Source organism: Thamnophis sirtalis, unplaced genomic scaffold, assembly GCF_051295495.1.
Source record: "Thamnophis sirtalis isolate CommonGarterSnake01/CBP01778 unplaced genomic scaffold, rThaSir2_p1.2 scaffold_1, whole genome shotgun sequence".
In the NCBI taxonomy this organism is placed as follows: Eukaryota; Metazoa; Chordata; class Lepidosauria; order Squamata; family Natricidae; genus Thamnophis; species Thamnophis sirtalis.
In genome coordinates, this window is record NW_028261381.1 from 94,325,840 (window position 1) to 94,353,257 (window position 27,418).

The 27,418-nt window shown below is 38.8% G+C and overlaps 1 protein-coding gene across 11 annotated transcripts in view; it reads right to left on the reverse strand.

The window, feature by feature from the left end:
* Positions 1-725: 725 nt before the first annotated feature.
* The window catches only part of NAV2 (neuron navigator 2), a 598,751-nt gene continuing 572,058 nt past the window's right edge, over positions 726-27,418 (reverse strand). For all 11 annotated transcript variants that reach the window (XM_087719088.1, XM_087719097.1, XM_087719076.1 and 8 more), the window contains 10 exons: positions 27,249-27,408; positions 26,639-26,739; positions 24,930-25,025; positions 22,805-22,973; positions 19,606-19,841; positions 17,124-17,278; positions 14,804-15,072; positions 14,563-14,681; positions 8,640-8,843; positions 726-7,052 (listed from right to left, as the gene is read on the reverse strand). In XM_087719088.1, the coding sequence (XP_087575214.1) occupies positions 6,927-7,052; positions 8,640-8,843; positions 14,563-14,681; positions 14,804-15,072; positions 17,124-17,278; positions 19,606-19,841; positions 22,805-22,973; positions 24,930-25,025; positions 26,639-26,739; positions 27,249-27,408 (1,635 nt within the window). In that variant the 3' untranslated portion in view covers positions 726-6,926. The remainder of the gene's footprint in view (positions 7,053-8,639; positions 8,844-14,562; positions 14,682-14,803; positions 15,073-17,123; positions 17,279-19,605; positions 19,842-22,804; positions 22,974-24,929; positions 25,026-26,638; positions 26,740-27,248; positions 27,409-27,418) is intronic.

Below are 27,418 nucleotides of genomic sequence, written 5' to 3' on the forward strand. Positions count from 1 at the left end.
CTGATCATCAGACAAGTTTTCTTTGGCCTTAAAGTGGATTGTGTATTTCAATTCTATTATTCAAAGTACCTGAAGGCAGGACAAGATGGAAATTAATCAAGAAGAGAAGCAACCTAGAACTAAGGAGAAATTCCCTGACAGTGAGAACAATTAATCAGTGGAACAGCTTGCCTCCAGAAGTTGTGAATGCTCCAACACAGGAAGTTTTAAAGAAGAGATTGGGCAACCATTTATCTGGAAAGGTATAGGTTTCCTGTCTGAACAAAGGGTTGGACTAGAAGACCTCCAAGATCCCTTCCAACCGTTATTCTGTTCCTTTTCAGGCTACATAATTTGTAGAAGTGAGTGGTAAAGACCAACATATCTTTGATATTGGAATCTGAATGGTGACTCAGGAAGCAAATATACACTTTGAGAAACGTTTCCTGATTTAATCTCTTTAGCAATGACCACATAAATCCCGCAGAGAGCCATTTTTCATACATGCAGATGTTTCTTGGTGGATAAGGACCACTTGCTTAGTCATTTGGATATTAATGGGGTCAAAATAAAAATATTTGCATTTTGAAAAGAAGGACATTGGGTTGATGAACTAGAGATACTGCTAGTTTTTTTGCATTGCCATTTATATGGGGTATGAGCTACACAAAACATATTTTAATTTTGATGATGATGATGACATAGATGTAGCCTAAGGGAATAAAAAGGGCAGCAAGGACATTACATCTGAATAAATAAGCATCAAATTTATTGAATCATGAATAATTTAAGACCGGTACAATCATTAGCTTTATTCTCCATGACACAGGGGGAGGAGGGAAGGGGGAGGAAAAGGGAACCAAAGGATGGCATGATCCAAAACAGGCCAGTTGCAAATCCCAATCCTAAATGAAAATGTAAAATTAAATAGAGAAGTGCGGGAAAGGGATCATACTGTACACAAAATACCCAATTCCTAGTTTTTTCTCTTTTAAAAATGGCTAGAAAAAATTCATCAAAATGCAGCACTTGTAATCAATTATTTACATTTCTATGTTACAATGAAAAAAAATGTACATCTTAGAGAACTTTTTTTCATAAATGGTTCCACTGGAAACAACTAGATCAAAACAGCAACCTTGCGTTTAATAGCCACATTTTTTTTTCGTTCATTTTCCTTAAAAGAGAATTGCCACATTTAGACAAATTTCAAGACACAATATATTTAAAAAAGTATTAACAGTACAGTATTTTAGGTTGGATTAATTTTTTTGAAAAATATACCAAAAAGAGGAGGCTAGCCAAACCCTCCCTGTCTCTGCATCAATTTAAAATCAAAATGGCATCTAACATGTGACATATGAGTTGCACAATCCTAGACAGTTCTGGAGCAAAGAGAAAAGAAAGTTCCAATTTCTAACTCATTGGGAATGTTGCATAGTCTTGTACTAAAACAGGAAATCCTGCCAGCTTTGTGCACTGGGACACAGGGGTGGGGTAGTGACAATGCAAAGCTGGAAGCAATCTGGATGAAATATATGTTGTCATTTTAAAAGGAAAAGGTAGACATTCACCTCAACTGAACTAGTTTAAAAAAATGTCCGTAACAGGCAACCCTGCTTCCCGAAGTTTTAGAAGTTACAATTTGTGATAACTTGACAAAATAAAGCAAGATTCCATGTGAATCATTTCTCGGTAATCTCAGCAATTTCTATTAGAGAGCAAGAAATGTTCCAATTCTTCTTTATTTATGGCAACAGGACAGCTGGCAACACTTCAGAAAGACTCAATTAAAGGTGTCAATAAACAAGGCTCTGAGTCATCTCAGCTGCCAACCTGAGTCATAACTTAGATGGCATTTTTGTCAGCCTTACAATTCCAGCAAACATTTCTTGTGCCAATCGAGGTAGCCATATATAGGCAAATCTTTAACTCAAGGCCATTTCTCCTATCATTTCATTCCCATGTTTTTTTTTAAAAAGAGCAAAGCATTCATGCACAAGGAACCCTGATTAATATGCAACCATTTCTTATAAAAGACATTTTGTATATGTTCAGTAAATTTACAGGGAGTCACGTAGTCAAAGAATAAACATCCACACATTGCATTTCTATGGCAACCGCTTGCAGCGGGAACTAGGAAAAAATATGTAAGAACAAATTCTAAATATTTTTTTCCATAGATTACAATATAGTCAGATTTATGATTCACTCTCCTGGCAATCATACCAATGATGTGACTGGATTGTTTGCTTATTCCACAGGCCAGTTGCCATTTTGGATCAGATTATTGGACTTCCTGAGTGTTTCCATATACAAAATTGCCAAATGGGCATATTGGTGCCCTCCGGATGCATCACAGCTCCCATGGTGTGATGATTGGACATGCAGGCAGTCTTTCATTGACTTGTAATTGAAAACACCTGAGAGGCTTCACTTAACCTTAGATGTAGAGACAAATAACCTGTTATATTAACTCTCCCAGATTTGTCTGGAAAAAAATAGAGATAAATCCCTTTTCCTAGCAGGAAATTGACACCCTGAGGAGATGCTCCGCAGAACATATAAATGCAATGTGTGACAGCTGCTTACAGAAAGCATAGCAGCTGGAAAGCTGATGGCCACCTTGATCTTGTTATGTCCCTTGGCAAATCAAATAAGGAAATGCCTTACTCTTCTGCTATCCCTTAGGGCAGGAGTCTCCAACCTTGGGCAACTTTTAAGACTTGTGGACTTCAATTCCCATTGCTGGCTGGGGAATTCTGGGAGTTGACGTCCACAAGTCTTAAAAGTTGCCAAGGTTGGAGACTTCTTAGGCAATGGACACAAGTCATCTGCCTCCAGTGGCATCAATCATTTCCATAGATGGCAATTTCTTATCTAATGAGTAGTGGAGGAAAATGAAGCTCAGATTATAAACCATTTTAGAATATATATGTCTCTTGTGCTTGAATGCTCATTCTGGACTAACCCAACTCTACAAATTAGAGGCTAAGAAGACAATGCTTTCCATATGAACAAAAATCATATTCCTGCAATCCTGAAATATTTAATCAAGCATTTGGAACTTTGCATTTCATAGTTTTGCTTTAAAAAGCAGAAGGGAAGCAGGGTGCTGAAGAGCTGGATGGACCTAATATAATGATTGGATCACTTTAGGATTATGATTTACTCTGGTCCATTTCCAGGCATCAGATTAGAATTTGCATTATACTTTGTTTCTATTTTGTTAAGGAAAAAAATACACTCAAGAATTCTCCCTTGATTCAACAGTTAATGCCCACTGTTATTTCGCTATACTAAGAAAAAACATATATAATATAGCAAGGTCACAACAAACCCAAAGGACAATGGGTTGAGTTCATTAAGAGCAGAAAATCATGAGGTATAAGAAAAGCTACCCGCTCAGTAAATTTGTCATGGTAGCAAAACTGTATGTCTGTTGCATCGTATTAATCTTATAAATCCTATAAACTGTAGCAAATATACTACCTGCATATTTTAAAAACAAAGCAAAAAATAATTATCTTTTAGTTGTGATGCCATTCAGTGCCACAAAAAAAAAAAAGGTTTGCTTTTGCCTGGATTGAATAAGCAACATCCAATGAAATGTTGCTTAAAAGTTGATGTACAGATCTTTAAAAAGCTGTTTCCCTCTTTTTACATCTCTTCCTTGATTTTTGATACTTTTAGGAACCAGGGGTATCAAATATCTCATTTCAAACAATACCCACAGCAACGCACATCATTGTACTCCAAGAGATGACTTCTATAGCCCTGTTTTGTCTAATTATTTAAAAATCACAAACTACAACACTAATGGAATTAAAATACAACTGTAGAAACTCGGTAAGGCATCACTTTTAAAAAAATCAGCACCCAAAGGTAGCTGAAAAGGCTTGCATGTGTGTGTGTGTGTGTATGTGCGTGTGTTGTTGTTGAGAACCTCGGTTCTAGTTTGAGGTATAGCCTGAGACAGCTGATAATATCAGCTATTGTGTTGTTTTTTAAATGACACCAGTTGGTGTCCAAAAATTTTGTGAACCTTCTCTCTGTCTGGCAAAAGCACCAAACAGGTTTTTTAACCTCACTCCCCAGTTTTCTTCTGAGATGAAGAAAATAAGGAGGGCTCAGAGTCATGTTCTCTGCTTGGTTCTTGGTTTAAAACCAAAATCCAAAAAAACCACTATTGAAATAACTTTCCCTTACTTAAGACTTCGTTAAGTAAAATTGAGTATTTTTCTTTTCTTTTCTAAAAAAGTGGCTCTTTATTATTGTGAGAGATTCACCAATGTTCAGTACCAAGTTTTGCAACAGATGGTTGAAGTTAATTATTTATCCATAAATTCACATGTGATGACCCTGACACAAAGATATTTATCTATATCTTCACACAAGTTGATTCTGAAGAAATACTAATGCCTTGCCCTACCCTAAGGAACTGGCAAAAGAGTCCTCCTTTTCAGGGAGCTTTGAAATTTGAACCTAAGGCACCGTTTTCAGCCTTGCTGAGTGCTCAAATTAGAGGAACCATTTCCCTACTCTTTCTCCCCTGCTGGCAGCTCCCCCACCACCATTTTATAAAAGCTGTTTGACTGAAACCAATACAAGGAAATAAATCCAAACTGGTTCCTGAACTGCAGGTAAACTGACAGCCAATTTGAGGTGGTTAACTTGGGGTCCTGGGAACATGGAGGGCTTAGGATACAATGGATCTGCACACCCTCTTGGTGTGTTATTCTGCTCCACCTCCAGCACCGTGCATGTTATTCTTTCTAATATCAGATTCCTACACAGGCCTTAGAGAAGTTGTGAGGCAAGGAGATTTGAGTTTCTCTTTTTCCTCCCGGAAGAAGGAAAAGCAAAGATTGCCTTAATTCTGGGTGACCCCCTTGAAAAATATAATGTTGTAGTTTTAGAAAAGCATAATACCAAATTTAAGAGGCACCACACTTTCCATTCAAGTATATATGCTGTATATGCTTCCTAGCTGCTTTCTCCAAGTTATCGCTTCTCCCTGGATCCATGCTAATGCCTCTGCATTCAATGTTATTGCTGACAAAAGGACCTCCAGAGATAATTTCTGATATAAAAACATTAGGGAGGGAGGTCAAGGAGGGCTAAGCATGCTAGGTGGGTAGCCATTAGGTGTGATCCTCATGTACCCCTTGTGCAGAAAGGGAGTGAAAACAGATACCATTTCCAATCATTAGAACAGCTGAATACCATTAACCCGGAGACTTTACACTGGTCAATAAAATGGAAGCTTCCCCATATCTCACAGCAAGCTATTTATAGCAGGGGTCCCCAACACCCGGTCTGTGGACCAGCATCAGGTTGCGGCATGGCAGAAACCGGGCCATGCAAACAGGCAAAGTCCTATCCCTGGGATGCAGGCAGCAATGAAATCACACCCCCTCCAATCCACAGAACTGGTCCCTGGTGCTGAAAAGATTGAGGGGTCGCCATTTTAGAGGAATAGAACTTCAGGAACAGATTGCAATGGAACATGAGGTTATTGGGATAAAAAAAGCAAGAAAACGTACAATACAGTAGAAGAACGGAATTATCTTTTCAATCCAGACAACTGTCTTTTCCAAGTTATGTTGAACATTTGGTATAGGTATGAAATGACCCCAAAACCCGAACGAATGATTTGAGGAAATGACTCCCATATGTTATGTATTTGAGGCTGGTATCCTCTGAATTGTTGTGAATCCAAAGACAAACAGACTTTTTTTTTTTTAACTTTTTACAAAGCACATCTTCTAGTTGCAGAGAAATGTTGCTATCCGGGTTCAAGAAGAAACTTCTCACTTCAACAGTGAGAATTCTGAAGCAAATATGAAAATAAATTCTAACAGCTTGTTTTGGTTTTTTTCTTGTATGTGTTGTTCCCATACTTTGGATCATGGATAAAACAGTCCATGATTGTTGCTTTAATTAACACTGGCAACTTCAGAGGTGGTTGTACTGCTTGTACATGAAGATGTACAAGCTTGTCGAGCCTGAAGATGACATACTGTATGTGTGCTCAAGGGACTGAGCCCAATGCTTGGAACGATATAAACAAATGAAAACCAAAACAAGGGACCGTGGTCTCAAATTAGACAAGTTTTGCGTTATATATGTGTGAATATTTTAAACTTCCCTATTTCTAATCTCTTTGCTTTTTACGGAATGTCATTATTACCAAGGCGAGCATTTATTACAGCACCAGAATTATTGAGGTTAGGCTGGAAAAAAAATGACTTGAAAAAATCAGCCATTGATGAGTTTGTACAGAAGCAGCATAACTGAGATCCATTCCCTTTTTGGACCTAAGGTGGCACAATGCTCCTTAGGTTCATAATTTTCATGGTGAATGTTTTTTTTTCCTTCATTTATTGCCTCCAACTCACTCTCCCCAGAAGTTGTTGTGATTAATCTTATGTGAATTAAACACAATTCTCTTGCACTTCAGATTTTCCTCTGCTCATCTCCCCTGCACCCTTGTAACGAAATTTACTCCAGATGTCCCTCTAAATATTTGAGCAGGTTTAGGAAATCAGAGATCATGGTAATCCACTTCACAAGCAGATGTTGTTTGGTCAATGGACAGACACAACTAGATAAGCACCGTTGTTTTTATGAAAATAACGTGTTCAGTGTCGTAGGCATGTGAACTCACAGCAATGTAAACTACAAAACAAAACAAAAACAAAATAGTGCAGTTCTTATTAAGGGAAACGAAACACAAGATATAAAACATCAGCTGGGTTGCCTGCACCCATCTTTGACACCGAATGGGGGAGGCAGAGAGGGTGGAAGAGATTGTATTGTTCTTGCAGCTCTAATACTGAGATGTCCTTCTGAACCAAGGTCAGTTCTCTCCATGGCTTGATGATTCATTTTTTTCTAAGGGAGGCAAAGGATGGACCACTGGAAGCAATCATGTCTAGTTCTATTCATAATGTTGACTCCAGGGACGAGTCAAGGATATCATCGTGATGGCTATTGCTGTTGGAGTCACTGTCATAACTCTGTGGACTTGAATAATTAGCTGCCTCCTGCAACCTCATCAGCATGTTCATCTGGTGAAATACAGAAAGGACAAAAAACATTACTTGACCATCATGGCCACGTTGTCTCTCTGGGGCAACTGAAGCAGACATGGATTTCATGAACTGTCTCTGCAATCAGCAATTTGGCCTGGTCTCAGAACATCCCAGGTCTATCAAAAGCCTTCAACTGTTGGCTCTGCTCGTATCAGCGTGAGTCTTTAAATTGGCATTCCTCACTTTGGCAGGACCTCCACAGCACAAGAAAGTACCACACATTGCAGATTAAAACATAATGTGTGTGCACTCATGGAGAAAATTTCCGTAATACTGTTATAGAAGATTATGGAGTCTGGTTTTATGATTTAGTGGGATCGTCTACATTTCAGCAAAATCCAATGACTAATTTTGTTGCCATCATAGACTGAGTTGCTCTACCCACAAGACAAACAAAATAGACTTAACAACTAATTATTTCCTAGGATAGGATTGGATACATTGTTTTGCATTGTAATAGTGAGGATAACTATATGGAAAAAATGAACACACATTGGATATCCTGGCCAACAGCGGTTGAATAAACAATGAAAATCCAGTATTATGTCCGTTTCACACTGGTTTAATGCCATTATGATTTTTCCACTTGCAACACAATGTCATCGATAAAGAAAAAACAGCTTGTTGCTCATTTGTAGGGCTTCAAACAGTGTAGCAGTTCCATGGGAAACCACAGAAAATGTCAGCAATTTCTACAATGGCGCTGGGTTGTAACATAAAACAGCACCACATACATATATGGACAGCCTTATTATAGAGATAATAAAGCCGTGTTTTGTAACAAATATTCTTTCCTACAAACTTTCAATGGCAGCTGCATTATGCAATCTCTTTATCCTTAGTTCCAGTCAACACATTTAATGTAACAAACACATGTAATTGTACAAACCTACAGCCCAAATCAGCATTTTCGAAGGATTCAGTTATTATAAATTTGAGCTATTAAAAATATTTGTACTAAAACTTGCTTAAGAATAAAGAAAGGGAATCCTTGACTCACAACAGCTCACTCCATGACCGCTCAAAGTTACAGCAGCCCTGAAAAAAAGTGACTTATGACCTTTTTTCACACTTACAACCATGTTGCAACATTCCCATGGTCACATGATCAAAATTCTGATGCTTGGCAAGGGATTCATATTTATTGCGGTTGCAGTGTTCCGGATTTTGCAAACTTATGATAAGCAAAGTCAATAGGGAAGCCAGATTCTCTTAACAACTGTGTTACTAACTTAACAATTGTGCCAAGAAAGGTGGTAAAATGGGGCAAAATTCACTTAACCAATGTTTCACTTTGCAACAGAAAGTTGGGCTCAATTGTGGTTGTAAGTCGAGAACTACCTGTATAAAGCACAGTACACAGAGCCCCATGGTAAATTCACTTCTATCTAACATAATATTAAATTCCTAGTATAAGTTACAAAACACCACTATGCCTATTCCAAGTGTACCTTTAGAATATTCTACAAATTAATTTGGAGAAATAGCCTTGAAACTTCCCACTGGTTAGTCATTTACCATCTAATGTCCCATATATGAACGATATTGTGCTGAGAATCTCACCAGAGGATCTCCTTCAGCATCACTTGGTGGAACCTGTTTGCTCGTTGAACCTTCCCGTGGCATAGAATAACCATCAAATCCAACATCTTCTGGACGCAGTTGCAGCAAAGGAGGCCACTCGTGATGTTGCGGGGTAGCTGCCCATGGATAAGTGTCCATCACCCACTTGGCAGGGTCCTCCCATGGTGCTCTTCTTCCGTACAACTGCAAGAAATAGTACAAAGCCATTCTCAATTAAAGGATTTGATATTAAGCTTATTTTTAGTCACATATGTATAGCAATGTTCTCGTGTTTTTTTGCGAGTTCAACTTCAGCATGTGCGGAATCTTCCAATCTTGTGTTTATGACAATGGAAGTTTCAACAAACTTCTTAATAAAAGAAAATAAAAGATGGGAAAGCAGTGTCTCCTTGTTTTTCAACCAGAAGGTCTACCGTGCACAGAAAGCAGCTTGACAATGTGGAGAGAAAACAAACAAAGCAGAGATTGATGTTATTGGGTTTTTAAAAATATAAACTATGGACTTAAAAAAATTGAACAGAAGTATCTATACTTTTGAATCTCTCTCTTCATTTAAAAGAAAAATGCAGGAAGCAGTGCTGTATACATACTTTATAGCTCAACTCCTGAATGAAAGCTGGAATATAAATCTGATGAATGAATGAATATCAGACAGATTAACAGATTAACAGAGTTGGAAGGAACTTTGTAGTAGGTCATCTAATCAAACTCTGTTAATCTGTTAATCTGTCTGTTATTCATTGTAATCTCTCCCACATACTGTACACCCCAAAGCTGGAGAAAAATACACTCATTTGGGACAGGAGAACAAATTGGCATTTTAGATCTAAACCAGAGATGATTAAAAAAACACCCCTCACAATCCAGAAAAAAAAAATTATGCTAAAAGGTACAAACACATGTGACCAATGATGCCTATGACATGAGTTATATTCAATGTTTTGGGAGGAAGATTCTCTTCTCCTACCCATATTCTCAGCAAAATGTACATTCTACTCTGACAGCACAACAAAGGTTTTGTGAGCAAATCTGCCCACTAGGTGTCACCATATCTTCCAAAAGCAAATCATAAATCAGGGAAGCCACATAACTTTTGAAAAATGCTTCTTGGGTGTTCAGCAATTGCTTCAGGAGAGTGGGTGGAAGAGAATGTAAAGACTACCTCTCCCAACTTGATGTCTTCTAGATGTGTTGAACTTCAGGTCCCATTATCGTCCAAAAACAAGACCAGAGATCAGATTTGCTGATTGGGTTATTTTGCAACACATCTGGAGAACAACAGCTAACAGCTGAATTAAGGTAGATAACTCTAAAAAGTTGTCTACCTTAACTCTTCCTCTTTTATTCCCTTTCCTCTGTAATGTCCATTTTGCATTATAAGCCAGTTTTAATATCGTTCTTTCTAAATTGTTCTGGAAAAATTTGCGGCACAAGAGCTATGGTAAATATTTTAAATAAAAAAAGGTTCTTTATTCCAAAGGCAAAGGTGAACCTGGTAAGTCAAGACATACAACATTCAAATCCAATTTTTATGGCTCTCACAGGACTGTGCAAAGCTTCAAAGGGGCCATTTCCCTCAGGCAAGGCACCTGGAAAGCTCGCCTTTGAAGCCGTTTCCTGCATGAAGCAGCGCAGCCCATCCACCCACCCAATTGCTACAGCAAAGCAAAACGGTCTTGTGGCTTGGCTTCCCCTCATTTCATAGGCCTCCTTCAGCGCTTCCAATAACTGGAAGCTTCTATTCATGCACAGGAAGCTTGGAGAGGATACAAAGTGTCCTGGCATGGCCAGTGGTTCAAAATGCTGTCTCTTGCATTTTTTTTTGTTACCCATTGATATTTATCTTAAATTTATCTTTCCTTCATTCCTGGAAAAAGAAAGTTCTGGAAATGGTTTGTTGCTGCTCTGGATGTTGCCCAACTCATTTCTGGATGACCAGGTGGTTATTCTTGTTACAAGTAGCAATGAAAAGAGTGGCAGACAGTGGGACGAAAGCGATTTTGACTGCCTCCTTAATTCAGTCTCAGGTATAAGGAATGTGCAGAAGGAATTTCTGGTGCAGCTCTGCCTAATCCAATACATAATTTAATTGGTGATTTTACTTCCTGAATGTAGATTAGGAATTCCGGGATCTTCAACATGGCTGGAACATACTAACTGAGAAATACTGCATTGGTGGATTGTTCCAGAGTTGAAGTAAAACTGAGGAGTCAAATCTAGTCTCACCAGTGGTGGATTCCTACCAGTTCGGACTATTCAGCCGAACCTGTAGTAGTTTGGCAGCCTGGGTCGCTGGAACCGGCAGCAACTCAGGCCTGGCACGCTCCCAAACCGGTTCATCTTGTTTTTTGCTTCTGCACATGTGCAGAACAATTTTTATTGCACTGCGCATGTGCATGCCCACAAGCGAACTAGCAGTAGTGATTGCTGGAACCCACCCCTGAGCCTCACTTTATATTTTGAGCAATTCCTTCTTTCTCAGTCCAACCTATTCACAATGTTGTTACTGTGGGGATAAAACCACTGGAAATATTTTTAGCTTGAGGCTATTTCACATATTGCTAAGAAGTAAAAGTGGCCTTGAACAGCAAAAGCTCAGTAGTTCATCTTAGTGCCCTGTAAGGAGAAATCATGTGCTTGAAGGCAAATATTTGATACATTCACAGTTCACATTGTTTGGTGTGCAGTTAAACCTTTTTTCAATACATCTCTAAAGAATGGAATATGCAAACAAATCCTATGACCTCTTTAATATACTCGGAGACAGATGGACAAGCATTATACATATCAAAGTTATTGCCATGTTACATCTGTAATAGATATTCATGCAAATATTGAAAGTTAAACTCAAGCATTCACAGACTTTTACTGTTTATAAATAGTGAAAAGAATTATTTCACACTCAATTTCTCTATAATCAGAGTAATATATAGCTTATTAATGTGCAAATCACTATTTAATATGTGAAGCACTACCGTGTTTCCCCCCAAATAAGACAGGGTCTTATTTTCTTTTGACCCCCAAAATATTGATTGGGTCTTATTATCGGAGGGGGGGCTTATTGTTTTGGGGTTGCCGTGTGGCTGCTCTCTTGTGAGCGGGCACCCAAAGAGCCAGGCACAGCCTCAGGGGCAAACGGCTGTGTTGCACTGTCGCAGCAGCACAACATACCAGCCATGAGGTGATCACACTCACGAGCAGCCACCTGGCAACCCCCCTTTCCAGCCAGGCAGAGTGCCACTCATGGACCCTGTGATATCCCAAAGGCACTAAGCCGCGTGGTGCTCAGCTCTCACGGCTTTACACATTCGGAATACCCTTAGGTCAGTGCATGGCGCTCTACCCGGCTCAAAAGGGAGGTTGTGCGAGCGCCTGTTCTGTCCCCAGTTGGTGTGCCTCCTAATCTCACCACGCCCTGACCCAGCTCTCCCTGCAGGGCTAGTGTGCCGCCGCCACGGTGCTCTGAGCATAACCTATCCTCCAGCTTCCAAACTCCGGAGATCCGCAGCCAAGTCTTTTGGCAGCGGCCACTCTGGGAGTACGCTCTATGGTTGTGGGCTGGCTGAGGCAGAGGGTACTCCCAGAGTGTACAACCGTAGAGTGTATTCCCAGAGTGGCAACTTCTGGAAGACTCGGCATCCTACCTCCGTGCTTTGGAAGCTACAGAAAAAGCCATGCGGCAGTGGTGGCCAGCAGCAGCAGCAGAGATGGCCTGGCTTTGCAGGGAGTTAGGCAAGGGCATTGTGAAGCTGGGAGGTGCACGAGCAGGGAGTGGAAAAGCCGCTTGTGCAACCCCCTCTCCAGCAACGCATTCACTGACCTAGGGGAATTCTGAAGGTGCCAAGCTGCGGGAGCCGGAGGGCGGCGAACAAGCGCTCATGTGGCTTGGCGATACCCCTAGGTCGGTGAGTGGAGTTCTGCCTGGCTGGAGGGGGGGGGGGGTTGTCCAGGGGGCTTATTTTTTTGGGGGGGCTTATATTTTTGCCCACCCAAAAAATGTGGCAGGGCCTTATTATCAGGACATGTTGTATTTCGGGGAAACACAGTAGTTTCTGAATCATGGTAAATTAAAATTACAAATTTCTCTTGATCCATTTCTTCCCATTACTAGTTTTCTGTCTTACAATTGCAAGGTGGTAAATATATCAATGTATTAGAAATATATGTATACCTGAATATTTGCATTATATGGCTATATAGAGAACTGTAACTATTTACAGCTAAAATGATATAGTACAGGTTTTTTTCTTTTTTCGTTGTAAACACTTTCTATGTGTTTTTGTTTCAGAATAAGTTTATTTAAAATTGAATATGACACAGGTATGGAGAGAAAACCGCCCTTTTCAGGAGCTGGTGAATAACTAAGGTGGAGTCCAAGTCAAATGTTTATTTAACTTTCCAGAAAAACTCAAACTGGAGCAAGTGGGGGCTATTTCAATGATCTGTTCATGGGTCTAAGTTGAATTCCCTGTAACAAAGAGTATGCTATATTCTTTTAACTGTGATGTGCTCAAAGAGTCACTGAGGGGACAGAAAAAAGGGCAGGTCCTTTCTTAATTTCAAAGTCATAAAATGTGTTTATAAGCATTAAAAACCCTTGAGAGAAAGAGAGAACTCCCAAATGGAAATGAGTGACAAATGTAATATTTCTTCATTTGATAGGGGCTAAGGTCCCTGCAGCACAGAGAGAACCAGCATTTTGCATCAGGATTAAAATCCTGTTGCAACTTGACCTCAGCAAAACAATTATTAACATTTGGAAAGAGAAGTCTGTGCTAGGGCATTTTTTTTTAAAAAAACCTTCAGTTGCCCTGAGCATGGCTCCCTGTGTGTGTGCAACTTGAATGCCTTCAGTGGACTAGTTTTATATGTCTATCATTTGGACTACTGTACTAACAATAGTCCAGTTTGGAGAATATTTATTAGACACTATCTAATAAAAAATTCCTTGCTGATTTATTCCAACTGTCTGCATTTTCTTACATATATGGCCCCATGAATGATAACCATTCCATCTACCTGAAGAGGAAGGTATCACCTTGCTCAGATATGCAGGAGTCCAAAATGAAATTTCTGGAGAATTTAAAATGGAAATGCCTTCTTAAAATGGGCTAATGAGAGTTGAGAACAGTTAGAAATCAAAAACATCAAGTTTGTCTATGATTGATGAGGTCATCGACCAAGGACAGCTACCAGTGAGGAGCACATGGCCTTAAATAGTGATAGCAATAGCACGTAAACGTATATACCACAGCATGGAGCTTCATAGCACTCTCTAATCAGTTTACAGAGTCAACATATTGCCTCCAGAAATCTGGGTCCTCATTTTACTGACCTTAGAAGGGTGGAAAGCTGAGTCAACCTTGAACTGGTCAAGACTGAACTCCTAGCCATGGGCAGAATTAGTCTGCAATACTGCATTCTAACCACTGCACCACCAGGCACAATGGTTAAATAAATTAACAAATAAATAAATAAATTTAAGAATCTTACAGCACTTAAGCAGGGCTGATATCTTCAATTCCATTTGGGAGAAAATGAGGGATTTTAAAGGTAGACTCTTGTAGAGATATAGAAATCCTTTAAAAAACCCAACCTCCAACATTGGGGTGATTCTTATATTTTCCCAAGTTTAAAAAGGAAAAACCAGTGCCTTAAGCGTCAAACATAAATTTTTCCCCTTAACGCTAAACAAAACATGGGAAAAGTAGATCCAAAAATGTTGGCTCTGTTGCCTCTTGGGACATTTGTGGCTGTTGTCAGAAAGGGCGCAAAAATAAGTGTGGCCCCATGCCTGTTATCCAGGAATTTCAGGGTTTTGCAAGGTCCTATCTGATCACAAACAGTGCACCTGTGCTATATTTGTCATATTTATATCCCGGTTTTTGTAAACTGTGCTTACTTGTAGCCCTTCTCTGACAGCCTCAAGAAGATAGGGAACAATGGAGTAGTTCCATAGGTCAGTAAACCAAACCCTTGACCCATCCACATCTAGAGGGCAAGAAAGAAACAGGCGTGGACCTGTGAAAATCAAGAGAAACGTAAAATGGATTATTTTCAGTAAGGAGGAACTAATGCATTTATTTTAATCATAACATTATACAATGGCAAGAGAAATTATTTTATTTTATCTTATTTCTCACCAATAGTAACATCTGAAGAACTGTGAGCTTCCAAGAACTTGTTGAGATGTTGCCAAACCTTGGGAATCCAGTCTACAATCTTAATTAATTCTGCATTTCTCATCCGGCCGCCAATTTCTGTTTCAATGAGTTTTCTTCTCAAGAATCGGGCAAGAAAGCCCTTGACTGGCTCAGTATGATTGGCACATAGTACCCATCTAAAGTTGTGGTGCAGCTGAAGGTTAGGTGTTGAGGAAGTTGCTTGGTTCATTGTTCCAATGATGTAAGGGCTGTAGGAAAAAGATTAGCCAGCATTTATTTTTAGAAAAAAATGTTTTTAAATTTACATTATCATCTCATATACTTTTTTGCTTCCTACCCATAACATCTGAATAGATTCTATCCCAGAGTTATTGTGATGCTCCTCCATGCTAGCTGAATTTCTGGAATGCTTTAGAATATTTTATTTACTTTTCAGGGAGAGGGTCAATTAAATATTTGAAAAACATTTTAAAAACAGTGAGAGAAAATTTAAAATATACAGATTTAAAAGAGGAGACTTACTGAAAAGGAAAGCGGACAGAATGTGAAGCAAAAAAATTGAGAAATGAAAAGATGAATAAAATCTAAAGCAGTCTTCCAATAGAAACCTAAACCAGCCAAGCACAGGAAATCAAGGTGGTTCAAGTGAATACAGGTTTATTACATGCTAACACGCTCTACAAGAATCTGAACTACTAATGGTCAAACCACATTGGCAGTAGATAAGAGTCAGTGGAATTCACGGTGGGCTGGACTTAAAACTCTTGTGGGCATGAAGGGAGTTGAGACTGATGACCTGATGACTGATTGACCTCTCCACTTGGCTCAGCCTGGTCATCTCTTACACCAGTGGTGGGATTCAAATAATTTAACAACCGGTTCTCTGCCCTAATGACCAGTTCTGTAGGCGTGGCTTGGTGGTCATGTGACTAGGTGGTCGTGGCCAACTCAATGTCACTAATGTTGATGGGCGCTTCATCTTAGCTGTTAAAATGTAATAGGGTTAACTGGAAAAGCAGTTTCTGTAAGTGAGGACAATAAAGCTTAGGCTAGAAACAACACCAGAATGTTTTCTTCTTGCCTTCCTTACAGGATTAGCCCTGTAAAGTGGAAAAAAACAAAATAAGATTTCTTCCAACAACTGGTTCTCCAAACGGCTTAGAAAGTTAACAACCGGTTCTCCTGAATAGGTGCGAACTGGCTGAATCCCACCACTGTTCTACACTTTCTTAACCTACTGCCCTTTGGATATATACTGCTCATGGTAGAATTCAGAGTCTATCTGGAAGGTACAATACTTGACAAGGAGCAGGGGATGGACACCTTAACTACTATATCTTCCTCTTGTTGTTATGCGATACCTGTCATCAGATGTTGGCGATCATGTTAACGACCTTATTTTTATCAACAGCCACACAAAAAAGTATCTTACACTTTTTATGCATAACCACCTTATACATTTTCAAATTACTCCAGGTATTTGGTGCTATAAATGAAAAAAGGGCTGGCTTTTAAAAAAAAAGGAAATACAGATATTGGCAGAACTCTGCAGAATAAGGCTGTTAAAGACTAGTGTTTTCCATCTCTCCCAAAGCTTCGGTTAATATTGAATCTTTAAGAAGCTGGAAAAGTCTGTATAATGAAAGCATAGGAATATTTGTTTTAGGGATCTCCTAATTTTATACACACAGATAAAATGAAAAACCACGGATAGCCCTAGATTTTTTTATATTTTTGTTTGCTGTGTGATCATGTCTTTTATGTCTATCAGTTATAGAATGTAATGTTTAATTTCAGCTTTAAATCAAATCTCAGGGTATATTCATGAAAATATAATTTTTCTTTAGAATTTCTTGTGATCTGTAATAATAATCTGAAAGGGAGTTGATTTACTTTTTGTTGTTAATTTTTAAACATTAACTAACTAATAATTAACATTTCCTTAAACAAAAACTCATGAGTTTTAGCAACACATACAGAAACTATATTGCTATTAAATAATTCATGGATTAATTTGAATGAATCTTCAATCAAATCTTTTGTTGCAGGATTTATAATAGTATTTATTTGTACTGATTTAGATATTTATATAGAAATTCAGCATGCTCACTTAAGAGAAATGCTTACCTTTGAGTAGCAGTTGAACTAAAATCAAGCATATTTTACTAAGTTTTATTTAAACAAACAATATTCTGTTTGTGGGCACTGAAATCAGTTAAATGTAAGTTTGCAGAATATGTTTGTTGGTAGAGAAACAGACTTTCCACCATGAAAGGCAAAGGTAAAATGATGCTGTTACCATTTGTGGTACTTGCAGTTCAAAAGCCCATTGAAGATCTCTCCTAGAGAGCTGACGTGATGTAAATTGTCCAAGATGATTACAAGAGGCATCTCCACTGCATTATTTTCACTGCTACATTGGTCTGCGAGGTTGGATAGATATTGCCGGAGTTCCTGTAAAAAGAAAAAAATGCATTAGGAAAAAAAAAAAAGCCTGGCTTGCAATTATCACTTGGAGATCTTGGGAGGTGATAAATGCTGTTTGGTTCAATTCTAAAAAGTTCCTTGGAAAAATACGGTAGTAACATACCACAACTTACAGTAGTTCTTTATTTTTTTTAGGTATTTTTTTAGGTATTTTATTAAAATTTATAGGCCGCCCTTTTCCCTGAGGGGACTCAGGGCGGCTTACAACCAGTAGGGAGGGGGTACAATACACAATAAACGATATAAAGACAAGATAAGTAGTAAAAACACAACATGCATTCTACATTCAACACTCGGGTGGGGCAAATTAAGGACTTATCCCCAGGCCTGTTGGGAGAGCCAGGTCTTGAGGGCTGCGCGGAAGGCCTGGACGGTGGTGAGGGTACGTATCTCGACGGGGAGATCGTTCCACAGGGTCGGAGCTGCAACAGAAAAGGCTCTCCTCCGTGTAGTCGCCAGTCGACATTGACTGGCGGATGGAATTCGGAGGAGGCCCAGTCTGTGCGATCTAATCGGTTGGAGGGAGGTAATCGGCAGAAGGCGGTCTCTCAAGTACCCAGATCCACTACCATGGAGTGCTTTAAAGGTGGTCATCAGTACCCTGAAGCGCACCCGGAGATCGACAGGTAGCCAGTGCAGCTCGCGGAGGATGGGTGTAACATGGGCGAACCGCGGTGCGCCCACTATCACTCGCGTGGCTGCATTCTGGACTAACTGCAGTCGCCGGATGTACTTCAGGGGCAGCCCCATGTAGAGCACATTGCAGTATTCCAGCCTAGAGATCACAAGGGCTCGAGTGACTGTTGTGAGAGCCTCCCGATTCAGGTAGGGTCGTAACTGGCGGACCAGGCGAACCTGGGCAAATGCCCCCCTGGTCACAGCCGACAGGTGATGATCGAGAGTCAGCTGTGGATCCAGGAGGACTCCTAAGTTACGAACCCTATCTGAGGGGTATAAAATTTGACCCCCCAGCCTGATAGATGGAACATTAGCCAAATTGTTGGGAGGGAAACACAACAGCCACTCGGTCTTGTCCGGGTTGAGTACCAGTTTGTTAGCGCTCATCCAGTTCCTAACGGCCTCCAGACCCTGGTTCATCACATCCACCGCTTCATTTTTTAAAAAAATATTTTGAATGAACTCTGTACATACGGTAATTATTCAGGCAAGTTGGTTATCTTGCCTGAGATAACCGCGTTCTTTTCCTTAATCCTCAAATAGTGACTCTCAAAGCATGTAATTACTTTTCTATATGGTGCGGGATCTACCTTGATCTCATAATCTGAATAAGAGGTAGTATATAAAACAGGAGTAGAGCAGGACCTATGAAAAGCAGTAATTATGAAAATTGGCATTAGAAGCCCAGATAAGGAAGACAGAAAAAGAAATAGCACTGATGGGCTTGGAATTCCTAAAGGATTAAGACACCAATCAAGACACTGCACTTCCAGGAATGCCATTGTATAGGTGGATTTTGTAGAGTATTAGTACAAATTATCATTACAGGAGACAGAAGAGGAAATATAAAAAGGCATTAATTAGTAACCAAATACCACTTCTCATTACATTCCTCTTCTCGGTCTCTAAGGCATACCGGAAATCATATCAATCTACTATTCAAGCAAAGTGCCTAATATATCTGGTAAGGCAGGGATGTCAAATTCAAGGTCTAGGGGCTGGATCTGGCCTGCGGGGTGTTTAGATCTGGCCAACAGGGCTGCCCTGGAAATAGCGAAGGAACGGCCCATAGTGCCTCTGCCAGTGTAAACGAAGCTTGAGAGGGCCTCCCGAACTCCGTTTTTACTGGCAGAGGGTTGCAAGAGGCCATCATAGCTGAAAACAGAGCTTGGGAGCTTGTTTTCGCTGGCAGAGGGCTTGGCCACCACAGTGCCCCCCAACAAAAGTGATGTTGTGCTGGCCAAGCCCACCCTGGCCCCCTGAGGTCAAACACAATCCTGATGTAGCCCTCAATGAAATAAAGTTTGACACCCCTGTGTTAAGTTATTGGTAAGGTATAAGAATGCATTTCCTATGAAATGTTTTGCTCTGGAAGATAAATTATTTGTGAACAGAAACAAAATCCATGAATGAAGGCAAATTTAGATGTCCCAGGATAATGTTTCTGGATCCAATCTGGGTCAGTCACCAAGACCAGAGGTTTAGTCTTCCACGTTTTCATGCTCATGTTTCAGCATGAGTCCAAAAACTTGGAAGAGTAAAACTCTGGTCCTTATGTTCAACACAGATTGGATCCAGAAAAATATTTTCACCAATTCAGTATCCGTAGTACTCACCTTACTGGACTTATGATCGACATTAAAGGTTGCAATAGCACCATCAGTCAATTCCCTGCCTTCTCTAAGCACCATATATTCAGACAGACGATTGGCTAAGTATGTTTTTCCAGTGCCGCTTGGACCAGATAAAATGATTCTCCGATGTTCTATCAGGAGTGACACGTAACGTTGTAGAATTGGCTTTGGGATTAGAGACTCAAACACCAGACCATCCAAACTATTCTCTACAATACCTGTAATAATAGAAAAAACACAATTTAAACCTTTTCCTTGCTTTTATTATGTCACTTGCACAGGAGAGAAGTGGTACTATTTCATATGTAATATCTTTGAACTTCCCTGTCCTCAAGCTCTTTAATTTTCAGTTTTTATTAACTTTGATTAATAAGAAAAATACTCATAATAATTCTCAAAGAACGTTCCTTTTTACAGAAAAATGACTTCTGCATAGAATGCAATAGAAAGAGGAAGATTATGCAGTACAACGGGGTCCAAAGGAACAGATCCCAATCAGTGTAAGCATTTTGCAATAAAGAACTTCAAAAATCTATCACCTTGCAAGCTAGTGAATTAAAAACATGCTATACATGGTTTTTCAAAAGGAAAACAAACTATAAAATTTCAAGGTCTGGTGAATTAAAAACATGTTATACATGGTTTTTCAAAAGGAAAATAAAATATAAAATTTCAAGGTCTGACTAATTAAATCAGTGGTACATTTCTATTGTCAAAGTCAAGCTTCCCACAGTATTTCCATCTGACCCCTCACAAGACCTTCACCTGACATGACCCACACCTGACCCCGCACAAGATCCAGCACTAGACCCATCACCAGATCCATACCTGATGTGATCCTCCCATCATAAGACTTTCTGACCACTTGAAGCCCTTAAAAGCAGAAGAACACCAACACTGACATTCCCTATATTCCACTGAAGATGTTACCTAGCCTGGTATCAACTCCAAGCTCGAACAAACCTCCACTCTCATCCTACACCCAAGCTACAAATATTCACCACAATATATAAATGTTTTAATAGCATACAAAAATGACTGAAACATTAGTTTAAGCCTTTCTTATTAAAAAACTATATTAGCAAAAACTCAATATTACCTGTTGCTCAAAAAGTATAAACTTTTAGATACCACATCAGAATTTATTACAGAGCAACAAATCAAGAAAAACTGAGTAGTAATAATCTTTGGAAGAGATGTGTTGGCTCAGTGACTAAGACACTTAGTTTGTCGATCAGAAATGTCGGTAGTTCGAATCCCTAGTTCCGCATAATGGAGTGAGTTCCCGTTACTTGTCCCAGCTTCTGCCAACCTAGCAGTTGGAAAGCATGTAAAAATGAAGTAGAAAAATAGGAACCACTGTTGATGGTAAGGTAACAGTGTTCCATGCGCCTTTGGCATTTAGTCATGCAGGTCACATGACCACGGAGACGTCTTTGGGCAGCTAGCTCTTCAGCTTTGAAATGGAGATGAGTACCACCCCCTAGAGTCGGGAATGACTAGCACATATGTGTGAGGGGAACCTTTACCTTTACCTAATAATCTTTGGAGGAGGCACTGCAAATAATAACCTTGGTGACCAATATTAGGTCTTTAAGATTCAGTTGAAGGCAATAAACCCAAATTCCCTCATTTGCCAATGTTCATGAACTGTTACATTTGGAAGAACTGATTTTCAAGTAATCCAAACATTACAGCAATTAGAACAATTAATCCATGGAACAAATTGCCTTCAGAGGTTGTGGGTGCTCTAATGCTAGAAGTTTTAAAGAAGAGATTGGGCAACCTGATATGTTTCAGGGTTTCCTGCTTGAATAGGATGTTGGACTAGAAGACCTTCCAACTCTGTTATTCTGTTACTATACAAATGCAAAACTGTATTACAAAGCTATCTGTAGCACTTTCCAATTTGGGGTCGGGAAGGGATGGACAAAGAAAAAAAATCTTCCTTTCGTAGATTGACCTTCATAGCTTTGTCATATATTCACTCTCTGCCCTAATCTGCATATATATAATATAATCCCAGTTCTTGGTCTTAAACTTTGAGAATTTTAGCAAATGCCATTAAGTTATCTTTGTTGGGTTGCAAATGTGGGTCCCAAGCTCTATTGTATTTGTTTACTTCTCTTGAAATAAAAGAATATTTCAGTGATAAACAAATTATACAGCTTAACAAAACACTACATATAAAGGACAGCTTGTTTCTTTTTAATAAGTGGAAATGTTTTGTGAAATATCCACTTTATTTACACAGGTGCTGGTTCTTTTATTTGTGGCTTAATAACCACAGATAAAAAAAACCGTGGATAATGAGACCTTGAGAAAAACTCATGCATAAAGTACCTACGAACATTGCAGAAAGGCTTCTTCCAAACGAATCCTTCGTTCACAGTTTGCAATTATGATGATTGCAGCCTCTCAATCCTATGATTGCCATTTGCAACCTTCCCTGCTGGTTTTCCACAAACAAGTCAATGGGGAATCTGGCATGGAAGGTTGCAAGTTGCTTTGATAAATTCCACCTCAGACTGGAACTGATGCTCTGCCTCTTTCTAATCCATGAGCTCCCTGCAGTTGTGCCACACTGCAGCATCTCCAACTTCAATTTGTGTGTTGTCAATGCATCCTTCTCAGCCCCATGTCCACTTTCCTGCGGTAATCTCACACTACTTACATGGGACCCCTCTACCACTTCCCACTTAAAAATCCATGATCTTAGGGTTACAACGGCAATAGGAGTTGCCTAGATTGCTGTTGCTAATTGATGTGATCACATGATCTCATGCTTTATATGACATTGCTTAACAATGACAATTCCACACCCAATTGCCAATGTAATCTGAATACTCTCTGTACATGAAACTAGGCTGTGAATAACAAGGTCTAATCTTTATTTGCCAGTCACGTATATACAAAAACTGGGCAATGGGACTATGACTAATGAGGCCCATCTGTAGAACTACACAAATAGGCACATGAAAAGTTCATAGGAATGTGGTTGCATGCGACATTTCTTACAAATAGTGGTATGCAACTGAAGAGAAAACAACATTTAGTCAAGAAACAAAGACAGAAAGAAAGTTAATTAAATCCTCTTATGCTCCTGAGACTTCTTCAAAGCTGAAATCTGTAAAACCTACAATTACAAAGAGTTGTAATAAATAAATCAGGTACAATTTACCTTTGATTTTCACAGAGATGGTGTTGTTTTCACCAACCAGATAGCCACAGGGTAGCAGCTCAGGTGTTTCTGTGCTATTTGTGCGAACAATTTCCCCAATGCTGTACCCCAGGACACTGTCCGAATTTAGCCCAAGTTGACTCACAGGATCAACATGAATGATGTATTCCTGGGAAGAAAGAACAAAAGAGAAAATCAACATACCGATGGGGTTTGGGCTTTAAGAACAAAACTTCAAAATCAAGCGCAATTCTCATGATAAAGAAATCCTTTTTAGCAAATATTTAGGGAATGATTGTATGCCATCAAGTCATTTTTGACCCCAACAACCATATAGATAGGGATGTAATATGTTTTTTCATATCCCCCAATGGTCATCACTGTAACTGAATCCATCCACCTTGCTCCTGCTAATCTCTCTTTCCTTCCATCTTTCCACAGCCTTTTCCAGAGATCTAGGTATTCTCATAATGTGTCTAATTTGAGCCTGGTCATTTATGCCTCAAGTGAGAATTCTGGACTGATCTTTTCAATGATCCATCCCCATTTGTCTCCTTGACTATCCATGATATTATCAGGAATCTTTTCCAATACCTATGTTTAAAAGCATCAATCTTTTTTCTATCTTGCTTCTTTGAAGTTCAACTTTCATTTCCACATGGTATACCATGGCCTGCATAATTGTGTTCTTTGTAAATATAAACACAACATGGCATTTCAACATCTTTTCCAAGGTCTTCATTACTGTTCTAAAGTTCTACATTACTGTTCTACTGTTCTAAAGTTTGTGGTGTATTTCTTGACTGCTTGTTTCTTTACTGTTGATAGTTGATCCTAAAAGGTAGAAGCTATTGTCATCATGACAAACATTTCCCTGTCACTAGGATTATGAAAAATCTTTTGAGTGTAAAATATTCCATGTTTAGAATGGCTTGTTTAATTGTTTTGAATCCTGAGAATGGTAATCTCTGGATATTCGCCTGATTTAATGGTCTATTTGTCCAGGTAGGTAGAGAAGCAAAGATTGATGCTTTCCATGAGTAATTTTCTATTCGGCCATATTGTCAAATGCAATTGTGCATAGTGAACATTGATTAAAATGTGGTTGTTATACTTTTAAGCTCTCAGGTTGCCATAAACAAAAACAATGTTGTTTTATTTGCTGAATTTGGGAGCAAGATTACAGAATGCAGGTACATATGTGCATTAGGAAGAAATTTCAAATCTACAACTAAAAAGTATATTTTTATGGAGAATATATTATTCATGGGATGGGTTTAATTAATCTATCACTCCTGGGGTTTTTGATTGACTTAAGTTCTAGGGCTATATGGCACAAGCATTATAGGAAAAATTGACATTATGGACAATCAATCAAAGATAGCATTAAGAATGATTAGTGATTGCCTCAATTTCTTCAAAAACTTATTCCAAGAAGCCTAATTAGGTATTGTTACCAAAAGTGGTGATATGTGCCAATTTGTTTATAGCTTTATCAACATAATCTAGACCACAGGTGTCAAACTCATGATGTCACATTGTCATCACCTGACATATAGCGACTTTTTCCTCCTTCGCTAGGGGATGCTAGCACGTGATACATCTGGCCTGTAGGCCGTGAATTTGACATCCCCAATCTAGATCAACTGCAATATTTTTAGTTTAATTGTACCCAATTGTAGTGCTATCTATGCTTAGATAAAAGTAGAACCCAAGGTCTGCAGTCTAGATTGGATTGTCAACCCAACTCAAACTCCAAATGTGGAAGAAGGCAATGGCAAATTCTGGAAGAATGAAGCACATTCTTCTAGAACCATTTCTGTCAGAGTTTAGACCTGATTTTGGTCCTGAAATTGTGTTGGTTGTTCTGCGCGATGATCTTTGCTGACAGGTAAACTTGGTTTTCAATATCAAATCATCTCAGGTATAGTAAACTAGTTCTTAGGTAAACTCTGAGATAAGCTGTGGTTCTCAAAATCTTGTACAATTAATCATAAATGCATAGAACGAAGAACCCAAAAGTTTTCTTTTAGGTCTCAATCAAATAAATTATATATGGAAAACACTGACATAGCTTTCAAAATATGGCATTGTTAGAAAAAATGTCAAAAATAACATTATTTACCTTAAATAGTCTTCTAACAACGCCATCAAGAACATCCCATTTGGTTTTTCCACTGACTCCTATGCAGCCAATAAGGAATAAACGAGGCCTAGAATCCTAAATAAAATTTAAGTGTGTTAAAATAAAGGTGTTCAAGACTCAGCCCCACTCAGTCGCCCCGATTTCAACCCGATAAAAGGGATTAAAGGATCGTAAAAAGAAAAGTGTTCAAATAAATAATTCATAATATTTTACTATGATCCAGCAGAATTGCTAAACAGTCTTTAACCAAATCTTATTCCAAAATATACTGCTATGGATGTAAGACCTTTATATCAGAATGGAGAAGAGTATTTTTATTGGCAAACAATATTGCATGATTTCTTCTGTAATTTTACATATCTTTGTATCTCTCTTGTTCAGTAATGCACAAGATACTGTCCAAGCATTCTTCTCTATATTCTTTATATCTATATCTTTCTATCTATTCTCTAGATATACTTTATGTCTAAAACCAGGAAACTGGTATACATCAAAATTAATATTTTATTTTATCTAATATCAGACTAGGATAAAATAAATTTTTTTCTTACACTGAAAATCTGTCCAAAATAATTTCTCCTAAAACAAGTTCTACTGACAGAAAAGTCTTTTGTCCTTTGCTCTACATCTGATATATGTGTAGAATCACCCCCCCTCAAATTCTTTAAATTACTTTAAAGCTAGAAAAGAGAAAAGCCAGAGGACGTTTTTCAATATGTACAAGACAGAGCTTGAAAATCTTTCCCCTCAAAGGTAAGTATGCTTGGTTTCAATTTCCCTATTTGTTAATTCTAAATTCCTAAAGGACTAGGAGGTCTGGCCTTCAGAACAGTTACCACAACCATGGCTGCTGGCATTAAGTCTAGACTAATAGTCCAAGCAGAATCGTACATCAGGAGCAGCAAGGAAATAAGGAACAAGGGGAAAACATATGCTAGGGGAATCCAGGTTAGAACTTGTCTTTTCAGCACTGAAGCGCTTCTGGTGTTACTACATGACTTTCCTTGCACAGATTCTGAAAACTAAGCTTATTTTAACAACACTCAGTATTCTCGATTTCAATTTATGAAGGTCACGTAGCATGAAAAAGGTGACAGCGCACTCAAGAGGTACTTGAGCAACGTGCTGACATATTCCCTATTTAACACCCTTCTCTAGTTATGTTTTGAGCAAGAAAATCTTGTTCAAAGGCAAAACAGATTTTCAAAACCCATTTCAATCTGGTGCCAGACCTAGTTCTTGTTGATTTGGGGGCCCCTGGATGAAAAACAGTCTCTAAAGAGAAAACCATAACATTATGTAGATCCTCGACTTACGACTACAATGGAGCCCAAATTTTCCACTGCTAAATGAGATGGTTGTTAACTGAATTTTGCCCCGTGTTATGACCTCTCTTGTCACAATTGTTAAATGAATCACTACAGTTGTTAATAACTGCAGTTGTTAAGTGAATCTGGCTTCGTCATTGACTTTGCTTATCAGAAGGTCGCAACTGTCATTTGCCCAGTCAGTTGCCCACTGTCTGAATTTTGATCACATGATCATGGGGATGTCATAAGAGTGAAAAATGGTCATAAGTCACTCTTTTCATTGTAACTTTGAATGGTCACTAAATGAACTGTTGTAAGTTGAGGACCATCTGTATTTCTTAATAACATATTATCATGGCCAGAAATATTTTGACTCACTTCTTTCCATTTCTCTTCCTCCTGAAAGTTGACAACTATTTTAACATGCCTGCCACCTTCTTTCCGAGAAGAACCATCACTGGGGTCATCAAGCATCATATCTGTTAGCGGGAAAACACAGATTCTATCTTCAAATATTGGAAGTTTATGTTTGATTTGGTTTTTGAGATTCTGACATGCATCTCATTCTAGTGATGACTGCTAGTATGAGGGCTAGAAACATGTTTATAAAAGAAAGCTGAGGTTCGCATACTGTTTTAAAATGTCAGCTTTTGTATTTTCAAAATTATGAAGCACACTTTGAACAAATGAAAATCCCCTACCAACTGGGAATAGTTATATAAGAAACAAAGATCACATAAATATTAACACAAAGTTTTCTTTAAAAAAAACACTGTAACTCTACTAATGTTTGCAATCAGATCATTGAATGTGATTTATTTTTACCTGAGATCACAATTAGAATGCCATGTTTATATTACACTTCAGCTTGTAGAAGAACTAGGAGAAAGATTTACTATCCTTGTTCTTCTACTTTAACATCTTATCTATTAATTGAATTCACAGCTGCAGAAGGAAACCTGCCCAATATATGTGCCTATATACTCACCAAGGCTTGCTGACTCTGTGAGGTTAAGACTGTGTTGTGAGAGACCCATCGACTGCCTTGGAGATGAGGAAGGGAAAACTTGAGATTGGACCCTGCTACAGGTGCCTTGGTTTTCAGATTTCAATTGGTCATTTTCAGCTTTCAATTTCTCAATCTCACTCTGGATTTAA